Genomic DNA, 19,981 nt, shown 5'->3' with positions numbered 1-19,981 from the left:
GCTCCCCCACCTTGCTGGCTCTATCAGAGACAGCAAGGGTGGGGGGCCGCGGGTAGACAAAAAGGGTGCTGGGGAGAGCTGGCTTAAAAGCTGTTTTCCCCAGCTCCATGGGAGGTGGCAGGGGCGCAGCGGGGGCATTCTACCTTTGAAGCGTACAAGAGTCCCCACTGGGGCTCTTGTGCATTTCAAAGATTGAAATGCCACACGGAGCCTGGGGCCAGTGGGTCCAGAGTACTCACAGTCCCCCGCTGCCCCTGGCTCCACACAGTGTTTCAATCTTTGAAATGTACAAGAGACCCTGCTGGGGCTCTTGTACATTTTAAAAAGGCAGAAGCAGTGGCACTTCCACCTTTGAAATGTAGCAAGAGCCAGCCTGGCTGTTGCTACATTTCAAAGCAGAAGCGCCTTTATTGAGTAATCAAATAGTGGAATTTCCATCCATCGACTATTCAATTAGTGGATTAATTTTAACATCCCTATTAAAGAATATGGTACCTGTGATAAAGCTAAAGGATCATTTTGGTATTCTAGCCACAGTACATACCACCATTACCTGAATCTCAATTTGAGCCACCTCAAGATCCACTGAGATAAAATTGTGAGTCTGTTACTGGAACTTTAATGTTTGAAGTGTTTGGCTTGTGATTTTATTTTTTTTTAAGTACAATAATCAAAATCCATTGTAACGGCACTGATTAAACTTATGACTATGGGATACACTAGTTCAGCGTGAAAACTAGTATATTATGGCATACATATAACAAGAAAGAAAATATATTTCCACAGTTAAGTGAAGTGGGAAGAAAAAAATTACTTGTTACTCTTGGAACCTTCACTTTTATATGGCCTAACATTGTGACTATGCAACTTTACAATCACATTTTTATTCAAATATTGTTAAGCTGTAATTTTACTTAGAGGAATTCAATGCGGCCACACTCCTATTTAAAGTTAAGCATGTACCTGTACCATTGCAGTACTGGGACCTAATTTCTTACACTTTGTGTTTAGTTTTTAAAGAAAGAGAGATAGGCATTTGAATGGTATTCCTAGTGGAGCTTATAGGCATTTTGAACCAATCATTATATAGCTGACCAATCCCGCAGGCATGTGTAGAATATGCCTGTTGACATATAAATTTTCACTGTCTATGTTATATACAGTTTAAAAGTGATCCTATTTTTGCTAAATCAAAATCAATTTTATGTAAAGTCAAGACAAAATACTGCTCCTCCATAAAAAGCGTCCCCACCAAGTTACAAAATATGGCTACTTTTGTTGTAGGAGTGATCAAAAACTATGATTGGTTTTTCTCTTTTCCCATTAATATAATGAGATGCATGAATGGAGTAAATACAGCAATACGGTATAGATCTAAAGATACAGCCAAGCACTATTTCCAGTTACTGGTTGTAGCTTTTTAACTAGAAAGAGGCATTTCCTGCATTTCCCCTTCCTCTTTTATAGTATATTGTATAAGACACATGCAGCAAAAGGAAATCCATGTCAACTAATTATGATCAGTTACACATTTTATGACATTACAATGCAAAATATGTATCTAAAGCTGTGAAGTCTCATGTTAAAATTAGATTACTCTTGTGAAAACTTCCTGTGGGAAAATTGGGTAGAAAAGCTTTCAGGACACACAGAGAAAGAAAAGAGGGCCTAGAAAGTTGCAAATAATGTTTTTTTAAAACAAAGTGGGTTTTGAAAACATTAAGAGGGACAGTTTTTGAAAAAAAGTAAAAAATTTGGAGCTCAGTTCTTCTTTATTTTGTATATCACAGTAAAGGTTTTATTTTTTCAACAAAAAATGTATATATATTAGCAAAACTTTATATCCCTGTTATAGTAAGGGCTAAATGTCAAACATTAAAAGAGAAAAATTACTTTAGGGGCTCTCTCCAGCTAGATCATTTAGGAAACTTGTTTCACTTAAATCCATTTTTGTAAAAGTGTGTGTGGGGGGGGATATACTCAGATATTTATTGAAAAATAAATAATGCCATACTGTAATATGGTATTCACAATACAATAATTAAATATTCGTAACCTATATTTTAAACTGGTTTTCCTTCTAATAGTTATGAGGAAGTAGTGTTTTCTCCAAAGAAAACTATTCTAATTGCGTCCTCAAAGACATCAGGCATTGATAAGAACATTGTGGGTCATGATGATGCAGGTGCACAGACATGCTGTATAAATGAAGGTTTTTAATTAGAATGGCTAGGTTGGATAAAACTCCATAATTGTGAGCTAGTAATGGGCTATATTTTAATACTTCTACTGGAAGTGAACTTTGGTCTTTTCTTTCGGAGAAAATTAAGCGTTTGGGGTTATCTTCTCATTTCAATTTGTGCCACCAAAATTATAGTTGGACAGCAGTAATACACAGGGTGCACAGAAGAATTTCAATATTGGCATGAAATAGTTCCAAGAACTCTGCTCTTACGGATCTCTGTACCAATCTGAAGTTGGTAGGGCTTACCTTGCCTTCCTCCAGTTCCTTGCCAGTAGATAGAAACTGAAGAAACTTCTATTCGACTTCGCTTACCAGAACATCTTTGTTCAGTTTAGTATACTCTACAATCTTAGGTCTTACACCAGTTGAAGACAACTTCATACATAGGGCCTTAACACATTCATGACCATGAAAAACATGTCAGACTATAGAGTATGGTCTTGTGTGCACTTTTAACCTAACTATACAGATTTCACAGAGACAAGCGTTTCTTAAACTGGGGGGTCCTAACTCAAAGGGAGTAGCAAGGGGGTTGCAATCCTTATTTCTGTGCTGCTGTTGGCAGAGTGCTTGCCTTCAGAGCTGGGAGCCAGACTATGGTGGGTGCTGACCATGGGCCTAGCTCTGAAGAAAGCAGCGCATAAGTTAAGTTGCCAGTACTATACCATGCTACCCTTACTTCTGCGCTGTTGGTGGAAGCTTGGCCATCAGAGTTGGGCTCCCAGCCAGCAGCAGTCACTCTCTAGCCAGCCAGCTCTAACAGCAAAGCCACCAGCAGCAGCACAGAAGTAAGGTAGCAACACCACAACCTCTTACAATAATCTTATGACCACTCTTCCTCCACAATTCCTTTTTGGGTCAGGACCCTTACAATTACAACATCTTGAAGTTTCAGATTTAAGTAGCTGAAACTATGACAATTATGATTTTTAAAATCCTATGACTGTGACACTGATGAAAATGGACCATTAATTTGATAGGGCCCTACTTATACAACAAGAGGAATAAGACTCCACAAAGCCCCGACTGGGTTGATTTAGTTGGGATTGGTCCTGCCTTGGGCAGGGGGCTGGACTTGATGACCTCCTGAGGTCTCTTCCAGCTCTATGATTCTAAGGGAAAGCACAAAGGTGCAACTTCAATATGAGTATCCTGTTTTGCTTGAGATTTCATAAGCCAGCCTTCATATCCGGACAAGTCTACTGTGCAACTGAATTTGCTGTTCTCAGACAGTTCTTCAGAGACTGCAGAGCATATCACAGTTAGAACAAAGTCTGCTCTAAGAGGATGTTGGCTGCTACAGAGAATCCAGTCCTAAGCTTTCTCCTTCTTCCCCAGATACTTCATGTATATTTTAATTCCTCCTTAAATGAAGCATTTCTGTCCAAATTTCCATGTATTCCTAGTTTCGTGCATGTGAGCACACACACTTTAGAGACAACATAGCCGAGTACTTTAGATTTAGAACTTTATTTCTGAGAGGCACTGTAGCTAAAACTATGTCACATGAGATTTTTAATTTCAACTCACAGGTCATATTGCCTATGAGGACTTGCTTAATAAAGGTTGTGAAAAAGCACAGAAATCATCTCTGTTACCACAAGATGTGAGATTTGATCTCATGGTCTCTCAGCACCCAGATCAGTACACTTTGCTAAGTATGGGTATGTCTACACTACCTCGCTAGTTCGAATTAGCGGGGTAACGTAGGCATACCGCACTTGCAAATGAAGCCCGGGATTTGAATTTCCCGGGCTTCATTTGCATAAGCCGGCCGGCGTCATTTTTAAATGCCGGCTTGTTCGAACCCCGTGCCGTGCGGCTACACGCGGCACGGGCTAGATAGTTCGAACTAGCAAGCCATTCCGCACTATCTAGCCCGTGCCGCGTGTAGCCGCACGGCACGGGGTTCGAACAAGCCGGCATTTAAAAATGACGCCGGCCGGCTTATGCAAATGAAGCCCGGGAAATTCAAATCCCGGGCTTCATTTGCAAGTGCGGTATGCCTACATTACCACCCTAGTTCGAACTAGGGTGGTAGTGTAGACATACCCTATCACGGAGATGGAAAGTAGCAGCAGGAGAAAAACAACAATCATCATCCTTTTTACCTGTGCCATGTTAGGAAGTTCAACTGTGTGTGGCTGCTTCAGAAAGATGCAGTCACAAGACTGATAGAGATGGGCTGCTAAGATCTGTCAGGGTTCTAAGAAGCTCTACTGAAGACAACAGATGTGAAGTAGCAATTGTTGAGAATTTAACTCAGACCAGCTTGAAGAGATATTCCTTGTGACAGCGAAAGGCACTTTCTTGCCCTCAGGAGAATCCGCTGCCAAATTTTAAGTTTCTTTCTGCAAACCATGAAGTTAGGATTCAAGAAGTGGTCAGAATAGTATTTATAACACTTTACAATGTAAAGTATTATAAAACCTAACTATAGAGGCTGCTGCCATTTCTCCTTCAAAAATGAACTCCGATCATAAAGATGGTCCGAAGGGTACTCCCCTCTTATCGTATTTTCAACTTGTAGCATTTCCCCCTATGCATACACTATGTTTTCTGATCTTAATGCCAATTGCCCCTCTAGTACAAAGTCTTAACTCCTTTTTTGTTACTCTTTCATGACCAATAAGCTCTGATGTTGAAAGCAGCCAAATGCTTTTTAAAAATATGCATTCACTAAACCCATCTCATGGTTTACAGTGGTAATACAGGTAAAGCAGAAAAGACCAGCAGATCAAGTGATCTATACCAGGGATAGTCTATTTTTGTCAGGGTTCAAATTTCTCAGTTAAGGTCCAGACTCCAGAGAAAATAACTTCTGCTTTTGTGAAGTCCAGAACTGATAGAAATATGGATGAAGTCTCATCAAAGCCACACACAGAAAGTGCCCATCAAGTCCTTGCTTTCTGATGCTGCAACTGTATACAGTCTATCACAGCACTGAGAGGCAATTTCTAATTTATTATCATCCACAAATCTCTTAAGCAACATGACTTTCCAATGTCCTTCCTACATATTCCCTGGGGGATTACATGCTCTCAGACATATATAGATGCATTCTTCTGGACTGAATCTCTATTTCCTGCCTTGTTTATATCTTTACTTCACTAACTGACAATAAAATGTGGAGACTTGTACTTCCATTTACTTACTCTTTCATAGCATTAAGATGTTAGAATAGATGTAACAGATCACTGGGGTATTTTGTAGCCTACCTTCCCCAGCTCACACTACTATTTACTATTACCTTTCATTTACAACTGAGCAGCCCATTTTCAATTTAAATAACCCTTGAAAATGGGGTCTGTATTTGAATAATATCAAATCAGATTTCTAGTGAATGTGCTCCACAGGGCCAGTTGTATTGCCATTTCCCTTTGTGTATTAATTTTGTAATTTAACAAACATGCACAATTTAAACAATAATTTCATATTCAACTTTTTAGATTCTAAGTCAGTCCAAAATAGCCACTTAGATGGCTGTCAGCATGTTCGATAACAAAATCATTCTCTACTAAAAATAGCCTTTGTTACGCATAGAAGTGCCAAGTCATCCAAGAGGAAGCAGCCAACGAGCGCTACCAACATCTTTTTGGAATGTATAGGTATCTATAGCTATAAGTCACAGACCTCAGAGGTAGACAAAGTAAGTCCTATAGTGCAAAGATTGGTAAAGAGAAAGTTTTAGAGACAAGCTAATATTCAACACGGTTTATTGTCATCTTTCCTAATATTCATTCTCAGATTTCTGTGGTGAAAGTTAATAAGAGTTTGTGATAGCCAATTAAACTTACAACACTGGGACTGGTTTAAAGTATGAGCTCAATATACAAATGCTGATCTGATGCTTGTAATATTAAGCATTGAACAAAAATGTCATATGACTATATATTATGAGCTTTTTGTATTATGAGCTTTCAGATTTATGTATTATTTGTAAATATTATCTGAACACACTGATAAAATGAAAAGTTAGTAGTGAAGTTCCCGTAGAATTAGATTTTGAAACATGGCATCTGTAAAATAAGAGAAATTTTGGTACACTGATCCCTGTGAAGCAGACTTTAGAATTAATAGTACATGGAAGTGAGAATGTTTACATGGCTACTTCTCATTGAACCTGGAAATTAGATAGTTTGAGATGCAGAGGTAAATTGTGTTTACAATATGTAAGCACATGTTTAGGCCTTTATAAAAATCAGGCTCTTTGGTATGGTCTCTGTAGGGTGCCAACTGCCCTCAGAGCTCACTGACTTCAGATAACCAATATGACATCGGATAAAAACCAAGGAAAATTAAAATTTCTCCTTAAGGGGCTATTTTAGCCAAAAGGTATTTATTATTTTAGTTTAATTAAAAATTTGGAATGCCCAGAAACCTGTTGACTGACCATTTAATGAATAATGTGTGTAACTAGTATATATATCATAAAACTGGAAAACACCAAAAATGGCTAGAATATCAATGTTTTCTAGAAGAATTCAAAAATCATGATTCTTCATCAATATGTTGCTTAACCTCATTTGAAAAAATACTTTGTAGATGAACTTTATACATATGTAGATATTACCAATAACTGATTAGAGACTTGATCTTGCCTCAGAACCTAATAGTCTAGTCTTTTAAATGAAATGCTGCCACCTCCACCCCACCCCGACCCCTAATTCAATAGTAATTTTGCCCTTGACAGGCAAAATGTCAATTTATATTAATTTTCCACATCAAAATGTCATTATTAAGGGTTAAGGAAGTTTTAATATTTTAGCTCAATGCTCAGGGACTAAACATGCATATCTTGCAAAAGAAACATTAATTGCTGTGCAAACGCCATGGTCGATTTTTCCCGACACACAGTGATGAATGCATAACTAAAATCATGATGCCATCTACTTATTTGTTTATTTCATATCAGCAGCTGTTAGCAATTATATATAAGAGCAAAAGTTTTTCTTTTCCTGATTACAAAAGACCCAAATTTAGTGTTTTGTGTGCAGTAGCATCAATATATAGTATTGCAAATGTGTGTGTGTACACATCGCCATACATACACAATTTTACTAATCTAACAAACTTAGTACAGGACATACATTAAACAGAAAACTGACTTCATCATCTACAGTTTCACTTTCAACTGAGTTACTTACATTCCAAAGCGCAATGTTCCAGAGACGTAGGTCTGCCAGTGTGCACAATAAAACATGAATGTCCCAGCAAAACAACAAAAGAACATCCAGTCAGGATTTGTCCCCAGCTGCACAGCAATACAAGTTCCCAAAACTACAAAGACTGCAGAAGAAATCAGACAAAAATAAACATGCATGTAGAAAGAATCTTTACAGATCCATACAGGAGACAGAATTCTAGCAAAGGACCCAGGGAGAGTGGCATAGTCTGATTAATCGCTACAGTTTTAAAATCCCAATTTTACAAAATGAAAATAGTGGTACCAAGTCTTGGCTGGACCAAGGAATCAAATCCATATCTTTTGATTCAGTGGATTAATTCACTATTAGTGTCATCAAGGGAAATCCTTCAACCTATCTGTGTCTCAGTTTTCACACCTGTAAAATAGCGCTAGTAACTTTGCACATTCTCCATCTGTAGATCTTGAAGACTTTTACAAAGATTATAGATTACAAACAAAAAACCTCAGTTCAAGAAATGCAGATGTTTCAATGCTTTATTATTGCTGTTCATTGACAGTGATCAACACTTCAGTGGATGACTGCAGAGATGCTGATTATACCTTACTGTGAACTAGTATCTCCGCATAATCTTAATCCTGAAATACTGCATTACGACAAAACTGCATAGCAGCAGCAGCTAAGAGTTGCAGAGGATATCCATTCCTACTGAAGTCAATAGGATCTGCGAGGGGGTACAGAACTTTATAAGAGTTTCTCAGCAACTTATGGGATCAGATTCAAGTTGGAATTTCCTTGTTTTTGTTTACTTTTGTTCCAGTTCATGGTTCTTTCACTATCTTTCATTCAAAGAAATTCCAGGTTCTCTTATATGAGAATCACAAAAACCAAAAACAAAAAAAAACAAAAAACAAACAAAACACACACACACACCCCACCACCACCCACAAGCCACCCCTCACACATAAAAAAACCCAATCAACCCTGCATCTAAAGTCACGAAACAGTGATCATCCGTCAAAATTTAATGTTAGAGCCTTCTAATCTGAGAGCTAAGTATCCAATAAAAAAAGAATATGAATTTATTAGAAACACGGGGTTAAAGAGGATTCAACTCCACAGAATTCTAAAGAACCGAGTCAGCGCTCGATTTGGACTCCCCATGTCACAGTTTAGGGTCAAAGTCTGACTAAAACTGTTTTAATAAAGTATATCTAAAAATTAAATTAGAAGAATTGTTTGTATTCTAAGTTAAAATGAGGTCAAGTTACTAAATTAAGCTCAAGTTTAGCAAGGCACATATGTAGACCTCATGATGCCAGCAGAGCTTTTCACATGCTTTTCAGATTCTTAAATATCCTGGTGAATAAGGGCCTAAATCCACTAGATGTCAATGCCCAACTAGTCAGAATTAAGTCCTTCTTTATTGAAAGAAAAAAAAAAAAAAAAAAAAGGAGATTCATTTGGCAATATAACAATAGTATAAAATTGCTCATCCCTTCAACCCTTTTGTCATACATGCTATTTTCTTTCTATATTTTAGTTTATTATTAGGAAAACCTCCAAAATATTAAACTGATTGTATTTAACCATTATCTTCTGGTTACAAAGGACAATACCTGTGGACAGTGAATCACAACCATGGTCAAAAAGTTCTCCCAAAGGAGTACTGCTATTGGTTCTTCTTGCTTGTTTTCCATCTATAGCGTCCAAAGACTGGTAAATGAAAAGGCCACATGCACAAGCAAGATACGCCCATGATGGTGCCTGAGGAGGGGAAAAAAATGTGGATGTTGGTAAAAAATTATTAAGGCTTTGAAATGACTTCAACAGATCTTTATTCTTATACCAAAAATTCTTTTAAATTTGAAATACCAGGGAGAGGGAGAGGGAGAGGGAGGGGAGAGGGAGAGGGAGAGGGAGAGGGAGCTGATCCTTTGGGAAGGAAGGCAGAGGATATAAACTGGTGAGATGCATGAAATAAGAATGCAAAATATCAGTTAACTGAATAGTTGATTAAACTCCTGAATTCTTATTGGTTATACTCGACTATTCTATAGTACCCAGGAGTGGGGCCAGCAGCCAGTGTGCTCTGACCCCACTCCCGAGGAGCTCCCTGCTACTCCATGTGGGGTGCCAGATGGGAGCTGGTCCATGAGTGGAGCCAATTTAAAAAAAATCAGGTCCCCTCGTGGATTGGCTGCCTGCCGCCCCACGCTGTATCAGAGGCAGCAGTATAGGGTGGCAGCAGCCCCCGTCCATGGGAGGTCTGAGCTCCTGGACTCAGCACAAGTTGCGACTGAGCCATACTGCCTTCCTGCCCAGCTCTTAACACACTTCAAATTCAGAGCCGCAACAGGGCTAGGTCCTGGACCCATGTCAAGCCAGGCTGCCGGCCAGCCTGATAAAAAAAATTACTGGGGAGGAGTGGAAAGAGGAGGGAAGAAATGTGTGTAATCTATGGCATTAACCAATAAGCAAAAAAGCTTATAGGTTAATCAACTACACCAGTGTTTCCCAATTGGTGCTCCATGGAACCTCAGGGTTCCGCGAAGCGAAAGTAAGGGTTCTGCGAGAATGCAGCACTCCCGCACCCCCTCTTAAATAGTCTATTTTGCGGGTTTTTTTGCTGGACCAATTCTAGTGGGGTTTTTTTTTTTGGTGCTTGACAAATCTTACCCCGGCAACCCTAGGGATTCCTGGAAATTCTTTTAAGCTTTAAATTCAATTAAGCTGAAAAGGGTTCCATGGCCAAATAAAATTGGGAAACACTGGACTACACTATTACATCCCTAGCATGAAATGCAGAAAATTCCACATAAAAAAAGTTACATTAAGTGTGTTTTTATATATACATATTCATATACACACACACTACACTACACTAATATAATATATACTAATTTAATTAGTATATATTAATAATTAAAGTTGAAGAAATAAGTGCAGTATTAGACTACATTTGAGAAATGATATTTAATAACTGTGTAATAATACATGTGCTCTAGATACCCAGGTGTAGGTGCAGATAGCATCTCACAGCAGTGAAGTTTTAAAAATCTCAGTGGCTAGGGAACTATGTTCTGACAGTTTCTAAGGAATGCTGCTTTCTCCCAACACGTAATGAAGTCAAAACACCATCAACATTACTTTAACGATCCAGATGTGGCTGAGAGGTACATTATTCACTATTAACATCCCTTAAGAACAAAACAGGACAGAACAAATACCAAGTCATAGCTTGACCAAGGAATGAAATCCAAATCCTTTGGGTCAGTGACTGGCATTACTATTTAGTGCCATCAAGAGAAATCCTTCAACCTCTCTCAGTTTTCACACTTGTAAAGTGGAGTCAGCAATACTTTTAACTCTTTCCATCCATAGATCTTAAAGTGCTTTACAAAGGGCAGTGTGATAGAAACGCACAAGTAGTTCCATTTTGCATGAGCAGTTTATGGAAGCACAATGAAGCTGACATCTATTGAACATAAAACAAAATTAAAAAGGGACTCTTACTGGGCCATGACTCATTTGCTGTAAACCATAAAAGAAACATATACTTGTTATGCTGCTATGACTACATCGAGAGTGACACTCCCACAATTTAGACTACAGTGGTGTGAACTGAACACACTGATACACTGCTCTCTACTTCCCTCATGTGGGCACTATTGGTGCAAGCTTAAAAGGTACATAGTCCTCTTTCAAACAAGACTAAATTAACTTCAAGTAAGTACCTTTTAGTTCATACGCTGGAGAATTACAGGACAGCCTACTAGTGTAAGCTGCAGTTCACTCCCCTGTAGACTCAACTCTGGCCACGTAGACAAGCCCTAAATTAGCTATGCATTCATCCACATGCCTCTGCTCTAAACACTGGTACATATGAAATATCCCACAATGAGCTTCACAGAGGTAGAATCATGGCCTACAAGTCAAGCTCAAAACTAAAATCCAGGGCAGTAGCAATACCAGTTCTGTATGTGCAAAACTTTGTGTAAGTACTGTACTAGAGCTCCCCCCACCTCTCCTCTGGTACTCAGAATTCTTCCCAAATATAGGCATAGAGATATAGCCCAATTTTATACACCAAAGTCATATGGATCCAATACTTTGAGAGGCACTGCAATTTATTATGTGAAGCTACATTTGGTACCTACTGCACATATTACAATGGGGTTTTTTGTCTTTACGACAGTAGGAGAACTGCATGACAGTGAAGTAATAGAGTACCAGTCTGTACATTTACACAGTTTTCAGTGCCAACGTATAATCTTTTTAATACACATTTGTCTCTCTGTAAGGTTTGTGTTTCCATAATTTTTATCACCACCCATGCACTACATCTAGTAGGCCAGTTCTCCCTCCTCCCCCTCCAAATCAGAGACAGTTATCCCTTTGAACACTAATTTGTTATTGTAGTTTATTGCTAGCTGTTTGTTTCTTAATACATTTTAGAGTTGTATTAACTTTATAGTGTTTGATTACAGCAAGATTTTTCAAAAACATTTAAGTGACTTTAGAACTTGTTACATTTACATGCAGCAAATACTCAGATATTGTGGTGATAACCTAGTCAAAGGTAGTTGATCCAAGTATTATATATTCTTATTTGACTTTTAAAAAGTAAATTCTTAAGTGGAAACCCTCTCTCTCACTCACCTAAATGGAAAAAGTACAAACTGAAAATTGAGATTTTTCCTAAATAAATATGTTTTTCTATATCCAATTAAAAGAATTAGCATTAGGGTATTTACAACAACATTTATTACCAAGGCACAGCTAATATGAACAGAGGTATTAACAGTTATTTTAATTGTAAACCCCTCTCTGCCAGCTAGTACTATCACTGCTGAGTAGGGATGTTACATAGCATGTAATTCAGGGGTGGCCAACCAGTTAGAGACAAAGAGCCAAAATAGCGGTGGATAGAGCGCGAAGAGCCATGTATTATGTATTTATTTTTATATATCTATATACAGAAAGATATAGTACACAAAATGTAGTGATAAAAATAACATTGCAGGACATTTCAGATAAAAAAAACAATACAAAAAAAAGTGTCTAGTCACTTAAAAAATTCATGGCCAGTCCACAGATCTTCAGAGAACCAACAAATATACACACACACACACACACACACACGTAATAGTCTCACACTAAAAAAAGGCACCCCCAACATGTATTTTAAATTTAACACTACTGCCCTATTATGTCCTGTGAGCTTTTTAAAATTAAATTGAACTGAGAAGTAAATTAGCCCAATTTGAAGTGCCTGTCCCAGACTGCAAATACGAGAGGTTCAAAAACAATAAGGGAGAGACTCAGATCTCAGAATAAACTGCTTCAGCCTGGCAAACAATATGCCTTTGAATTTTCTTTAAAGAAACACAGTGTAAAGCAGGTACATGCTGATTCTTTTTTTCCCTGGAATTTAAACACAACATCTGTGTTGGCTGCCTTATTCTGCATCCACGAAGACTTTGAGTTTAAGATGCTTCAGGCTCCTCTCCCCCAGAGCCAGGCATTCCCAGCCCCATCTCCCTCCTGCCCTAACCCAATGCCCCCCCCCCCCCCCCCACACTGCAACCTAATGCCTGAGTCCCAGAGCTGCTGCCATGGCTTCCACCACCCACTTGTCCCTCCAGGCGCTGGGGCACCATGCGCAGAGCAGCCGGGCTGTGAGCAGGCGCTGGGGTGCAGCTCAGAAGCAGCAGGAGCTGCATTTTTTTTAATTAAAAAGCCGCATGCAGATTGAGAGCCATGGACTGACCACCCCTGGTGTAATTGAATAGCCATGTAACTACTCAAATTGTAACGGTTTACAACTATTCTATAGTCCCTGGGGGGCAAGGCCAGGGCAGCCAGCATGCTTCCAGCCCTACTCCCAGGGAGCCCCCTGCATGGGTGGCAGCAGCCCCTGTCCAGGGTTTGGGGGGTGTCCAAGCTCCCCACGGACAGAGGGGAGGCTACTGTGAAGCTGCCTGTCCCACCCTGGCACACTGCTGCCTCTCAGAAGCAGCAGCATGGGCTGGGGAGGGGAGGGAAGCAGGAGGCACCAGCTTCTGCCTGGCCCCCCATCCCACTGCTTCTGTAGAAGGCAGTGGGGGAGGGATAGGAAGGCAGGTCCACAAAGCTAACACGATACTCTCCACACGTGTTGGTTCCCGTCTGCCATCGCTCACCCTCTGCGCTGCTGCCTCTCTATCAGAGGCAGCAGCGCACATTGACATCCCTACTACTGAGTATTACATATGTAGTCTAAGCATGTTACAGACTAACTTAAAAAACAATAAATAGTCTAGTAGCGCCTTAAAGACTAACAAAACATGTAGATGGTACCATGAGATACCATCTACATGTTTTGTTAGTCTTTAAGGTGCTACTAGACTATTAGCCTGTAATAGGAAAACTTAAACAACAAACTCAGCTACCCCCTGAAGCTTTTGAACATGTTAATAGTGTACTTTCATTAACTTCACCTTGAATGGTCCCTTAAAATGTTAACTATTTATGCTAAACACTGTTAGATATTGTTTTTAGCTTTGACACCTTAAATACCTTTCCCAGACCTGAGGAAGAACTCTGTGCAACTTAAAAGCTTCTCTCTGACCAACAAAATTGGTCCAATAAAAGATATTTACTCATTCACCTGGTCTATTGCATGACCTTTATTGCAGTATAGTATACTGTACTACAACAGACTGCAATTATTGTAGAATATTTTCTATAATGTGCTGTATTATGCGGTTACACAACTATTCGATTGTCCCCGGAGGCAGGACTGGCAACCAATGTGTTCTTGGTAGCAGCCCCTGTCCACAGAGGTACCGCACTTGGGACCCAGGTTCGCTACAGAACAGAGGTTGCTTTGCAGCAGCCCTCCCATGTCCCTCCTCCGCCCCCCCCCCCCCACATTTCTGCCTTCAATAGAGGAAGCGGGGGAGGGGGGGAGACAGGCAGCATCACTAGGGAGTTGGTGTTGGGGGGAAAACCAGCTTTTAAGCCAGCTCCCTCCAGCACTGGCTCCTGCCTGCCTCCCTCCTGCTGCCTCTGAGTAGCAGCAAGGGAGGAGGACAGGCAGGTATGCAGGAGCCAATATGAGCTGAGAACTGGCTTGAAAGCCAGCTCCCCACACATATTGGCTCCAGCCTACCCCTCCCCCCTACACACTGCTGCCTCTGATGGGGGGGGGGGGGGGAGAAGAGAGGAGGCAGGCGGATCCGGTGCTTGTGGGGAGCCTGCTTAAAGCCAGCTCTCCATGGGCACCAGCTACCACTCTTCCCTGTCCCCTTGCTGTCTCTAATACAGAGGCAGCAAGGGGGTGGAAAATGCATGGTCAGCAAGATTAACCGATAACCATATTGCTGGAATACATAAGGGAAACAAAGTTAAAGCAGCATTCACAAACACATTCCATGCTGTGTGAGTGTTGAACCATGCAACCTTAACACAGCACTTACATAGCTTTTTACTAGTTTTTCTTGGGTTTGTTTTAAAAAGAAAAAATTGAAGGCATGAGGAATACAAAAGGAAGAGATTTTCCATTTTCAGGGCTTCCAACTTGTGTTGGCTTGGCGCTGAACCGTGGAAATTTCCTGTTTGCATCTTTGTCCACACTAGACATCTTTCCAAAGAGCATGTCTCCACTGGTGATAATAGCAAGAAGGGCTGCAGGCAGGCACTTCAGAGCATTTGCCATCTTTGTTCTAAGCATGTAACAATCCCGGTCAGTAGCACTCCATACCTTGATAGCACTAATGGAGCTGCTCTACTGTTAGGCTGCGTCTACACTATGAGTTTTTTCAACAGAAAATATGCTAATGAAAGTCTCATTGGCATCAGTCATGATGCCATTAGTATATTTTCTGCTATTTCTTCTTGCGCAAGGGGTTTTTGTGCAAAAAGAAGCAGCGTGGACTTCTTTTTTTGGGCAAAAACCCCATTTTGCACAAGATCCTTATGCCTGTCCCGGACAAATCGTTATCCTTATTTTCTGTCTTTATGCCTGTTGTGCAAAAACAAGTGGCAGAAAATATGCTAATGATGTCACAACTCATGCTAATGCGTCCCTCATTAGCATATTTTCTGCCAAAAAGACTCGTAGTGTAGACGCAGCTTTAGTATTTTCAACAGGGATATAAAAAGAACAGTCAATTACCCAAGAAGCCTAGGTTTAATCAGGCAGTTGAGTCAACTACTCACATTCTCCCCTTCCCCACCCTTGCTGCTTCTATATCAGAGCAACGGGGGGAGGGGGGGAGGGAGGAGAAGAGAGCAGGAGCCAAGGGGAGCCAGCTTAAAAGCTGGTTCCCCCTCAGCACTGTCTCCACAGTGCTGAGGTAGGGGAGGGGAGATAAGCACAGAGAGGCAGAGACACAGCAGTTGGGACCCAGTGAGTAGGGATTAGAGCACCTCCCCCCTTATCATCTAGTTGACGGAAATTCCATCAACTACTTGATTAGCCGATGAATCAAAATTCAACATCCCTAATTTTCAAATCCAACCAATTTTCAGGTGGATATAAAAAGGTCTCTTCTGACATATATGGATATGCAGATATGGCATCCCACACCTAGAAAGTAAACTCACTGCAAAGTCCTTAATGAGAAAAGATTTCCAGGAAATCTTGGTTGAAAATGCTCAAAAGAACTTTAGTGAGGTAAGCTTCTTAAGGCAGGAGGATAACTTGTAAGTTTAGGTTCAAGAATGCGCATTGATTGTTTTATAAATAGCCACTGGCTCAGTCAATTAAACACCTCTAGTCTTTAAGTAAATTCTTTTGTTTTATAATTGAACTTGAGTCCTATTCATAACACAGGAGCAGTAGTCTAAAGGAGGGGGAAAAAAACACTGTGATACACTAGGTAGTCAGGACTGGATACTCCAGGAGGGCAACTCTACAGGGAGGCTGCAGTTCTCACCCTACTATCAGCCTGTAAGCCGGGGCAGGCAAAAGGGCCTTCACAGGCCGGATCCAGCCCACAGAGGCCGTGCCACTCCCTTGCCCCCAGGCCAGCAGGGCGGGAGGAGAGTTTGTATGCTCCCCCACTCCCAAGCCCTAATTGGCCTGGGGACAGGAGGAGTGCACGAAGTTTCCTCCATCCTACCCCTGCCCTGCGAGGAGCGCATGGCACTTAGAAGGAGATTCTAAGCAAGGCAGGAGGTGGCTTCGTGTACTTCCCTGCCACCAGGCCCCGATTGGCCTGGGGGTGAGGGAGCACGGAAAGTTTCCTCCCACTGCCAGGGACGTGGTGCTTAGTGGGAAGGGGGGGGGGGAGGCAAAAGGAGCTCCCCAACTCCCAGACCAATCATAGCCTGAAGCAACCTGGCCATGCCCCTTCCGATGCAGCCTGGCAAAAAACTATTGCCCACCCCTGCTGTAAGGCAAAGCCAGGACTGGTGAAGCCCATTGGAGACCGTGCTTGAGTGGCTGTCAGGCTGGTTATCTTAGAGCAAGGGTCAGCAACCTATGGCTCAGCACAGAACCAAATATGACTCTTTGGTCATTCCCAAAATAGATGGTCTTTTTTTGTCTATTTCATCTTTAGCCAGAGGTGAAGGAAAGGCAGTGCACTCCAGTAAGAACTGACTGCACTCCTGGAAAAGTTGACTGGGGCACTCTGCTTCTTTAAAGGGCCGGCTGAGGCATGTTGTAGGGAAATGCATACGCACTCCCAGCCGGGAAAGGGGCTGGCAACAGCAGATGCCTCCATCTGGCTAGGCCTCATCTGACTGCCACAGTCTGTCCCCAGCTGCCGCACTCCTGGAGCAGACCCCGTTGGCCGGCCCCAATGGCTCTGCGATGGCTGTAACAGCCTGACCACAGCAGCCCAGTTTGGGCTCCAGCCATGATAGCCTGGCCAACAAGGCCTCAATGGGGGCCCAGCCCCCCATCTGGCCACAGCATCCTAGGGCAGGCCAAATGCCACAAGCAAGACTTCCTAATACTTGAGGAAGGTAGTAACAAGTTGACTCAGCCCTGGTTGCTCCAAGAAGCATCAGACCTACCCATCAATTCAGTCTGATCTATACAGAGCTTCAGGTGACCACAGTCTACTCACAAGACAACAACAGGTGGTAACTGTATATGCCATGCCAAGATAAGATAGCTGCAGCCCTCTTTTCTTGAAGCTCCTTACTTCCTTTGGAATCTTTGTGAGGATACAGACTAATTCCTCTCCATGTCTGCAGCATCCCCCCACAATTGCTAGTAGAACAATTTGAGCACTTTCCATTCTCTTGTGCAATTACATATTCCTTGACTGAATGTTTCACATTGTGTTGACCATGTTCAAAAACTATGTTAGTGCATGTTGGCTGATGATATCACTTCCACTTGCCCCAGTGCAACTAGTGAGAAGCAGAACACGGCACTTCCTGAAGAAAACAGCTGACATGGAACTGCACTTATGTTTTTAAGTAGAAAGATCTCTTTTTTAAAAAAACCCACACAAAACATGTGTCCACAAAACAGTTCAAAACAAGAACTGTGGATCACTCAGTTCAATGAAACATCTTTCCCAAACACAGTGAAAATACTCACATTCAATATGAACTCTGTCATTGTTAGAAATCCATCTCTTACCTGTTCTGCAGCTGTTGGGCAGTAATACACTAATATTACTGTTGTACATATGTTTATCAACAGTCCAGTAATGGTTATCAGATTTGGGGCGATCCAGGCTGGAGTTCTTCCAACTAGCCATTCCCAGTAACCCTGCATTAGAGGCTCAAGCAAGGACCGTCCAGCACTCTGATATTTGTGTTCTTCTAATCGCTTTAGCTGGTGCTTTGACAATGGAGGTGTAGGCAATTGAACCAACTTGCGTAACACACACACTGTTGCAGGAACATGACCACAACCCATAGGGGATTCTAAGCGTGACTCTCCACATCGCTTCCTTGAGGATCGATGCCCACTCATGGATTGGTTAGCCTTGGAATTTTTATTTGGGAGGTTAGTTGTGAAGTATCAAGATCCCAATCTACCTGGAATATAAAGGAATTTAGACACATTTAAGATGAAGACAATGTGCTTAACTTAGTAGCATTCAACCTCTAAGTGTAACACTATTGTAAGTGTTGGCAGTCCATTTGGCAATCCAGGCCATTTGCAAAGCAAAGGTGTCCTAAAACAGTGTTCAGGTGCATCTGCAGAGAGAAGTTTGAAGGGGATGGAAGTGTCATCTCAGTTCAGCTACTAATGGACATGTGAGCACATTAAAAAAAACAGGCAGCACTAGTTTTCACCCTTGTTGCTTCTCTCAGCAAATATACTGTTGCCCTTGGCCTAGTTTCTAGCTCCAGTGAAAATATAGACCACTGATATGCATCAGAAACCAAAGACTATCTTCTGGTTGAAGTGCAAATCCCACTTTAAAATTGCCTTCGCTGATATAAAGTGTAGCATGAGTACTTAAAAAGCAAAATCAGAGTCTACCAAACCAAAACATTATGTTGCACACTCAATTCTCCTCCTGTAAGAAGGACAAGGTGTCACACCACAGCATTGGACAACTTTAGACACAAGAGCTACGTCTAGACTGGCATGATTTTCCAGAAATGCTTTTAACGGAAAACTTTTCCGTTAAAAGCATTTTCAGAAAAGAGTGTCTAGATTGGCACGGACGCTTTTCCGCAAAAGCACTTTTTGCGGAAAAGCATCCGTGCCAATCTAGACACACTTTTCCGCAAAAAAAAACCCCGCTCGCCATTTTCACCATCGGGGCTTTTTTGCAGAAAACAAATCTGAGCTGTCTACACTGGCCCTTTTGAGCAAAAGTTTTGCGCAAAAGGACTTTTGCCCGAACGGGAGCAGCCTAGCATTTCCGCAAGAAGCCCTGATTTCTTACAGTAGGAAGTCAGTGCTTTTGCGGAAATTCAAGCGGCCAGTGTAGACAGCGAGCAAGTTTTTCCAGAAAAGTGGCTGATTTTCCGGAAAACCTGGCCAGTCTAGACACAGCCCAGGAGTCTAAGAAACCGCACAGAGTGGAACAAGTTTTCCACAGACCATTGCACACTTCCAACATTTCATTGGAAACTTCCGTGTGGTTCCAGCGTCTCCAGTGCCAGTAGGAGCGAGAATGCAATTGGCAGCAGGCTGGGTCTTCTGAGAGCACCTACCTGCGTGAACTCGACAGTCTAAATATCGCACACGCGTCGCCACCGCTGGCTAGTGCGCTGCGGGGGAGGCGGGAGACACCTGCAGCGAGGGGCCCGCGGGATTCCATGTGGGGCGCCCGGGGGAAGCAGGGCTGCGGGGGGGGGGGGGGGCTGCCACAACATCCCGGGCAACTCGCAGGCCGCTCGCTCGCTCCCTCCCCGGGGACACGGGCTCCCCGAGCGCCCGGGGGTTTCCTGCCCGGGCCGCGAGCCCTTCGGGCAGCCCGGACCCTGCACCGCGGGGTGAAGCCGGGACACGCCGGCCCTCCCCCCACAGGGCAGCTGCAGACAGTAACGAGCCCCGCCCCGCCGCCGGGGGGGGGGGGGACAAGGCCCCCGCTCCGCTCCTCCCCCCACCCAGCTCCGAGGGCAGGGGACCCTCGGGACTCGACCCGGGCCAGGGCCAGGGCCAGGGCCAGGGCCG

General features: G+C 42.3%; 1 protein-coding gene across 4 annotated transcripts in view; it reads right to left on the bottom strand.

Moving 5' to 3' along the window:
• The window catches only part of CEPT1 (choline/ethanolamine phosphotransferase 1), a 45,680-nt gene that overhangs the window by 25,493 nt on the left and 206 nt on the right, over positions 1–19,981 (bottom strand). For 2 of the 4 annotated variants that reach the window (XM_075910316.2, XM_075910314.2), the window contains exons 2-4: positions 17,981–18,384; positions 9,012–9,159; positions 7,393–7,534 (exon numbers count right to left, since the gene is read on the bottom strand). In XM_075910316.2, the coding sequence (XP_075766431.1) occupies positions 7,393–7,534; positions 9,012–9,159; positions 17,981–18,319 (629 nt within the window). In that variant the 5' untranslated portion in view covers positions 18,320–18,384. Of the gene's footprint in view, positions 1–7,392; positions 7,535–9,011; positions 9,160–17,980; positions 18,385–19,518; positions 19,918–19,981 lie in introns of those variants that run through there. The other 2 variants (XM_006115699.5, XM_075910315.2) reach the window with 2 other exon arrangements.

The sequence above is a fragment of the Pelodiscus sinensis genome, chromosome 27 (genome assembly GCF_052426305.1).
Source record: "Pelodiscus sinensis isolate ZL-2025 chromosome 27, ASM5242630v1, whole genome shotgun sequence".
NCBI classification, from domain to species: Eukaryota; Metazoa; Chordata; order Testudines; family Trionychidae; genus Pelodiscus; species Pelodiscus sinensis.
Note: the sequence above shows the minus strand (reverse complement) of the source record. Positions and strands in the feature narration are given on the sequence as shown.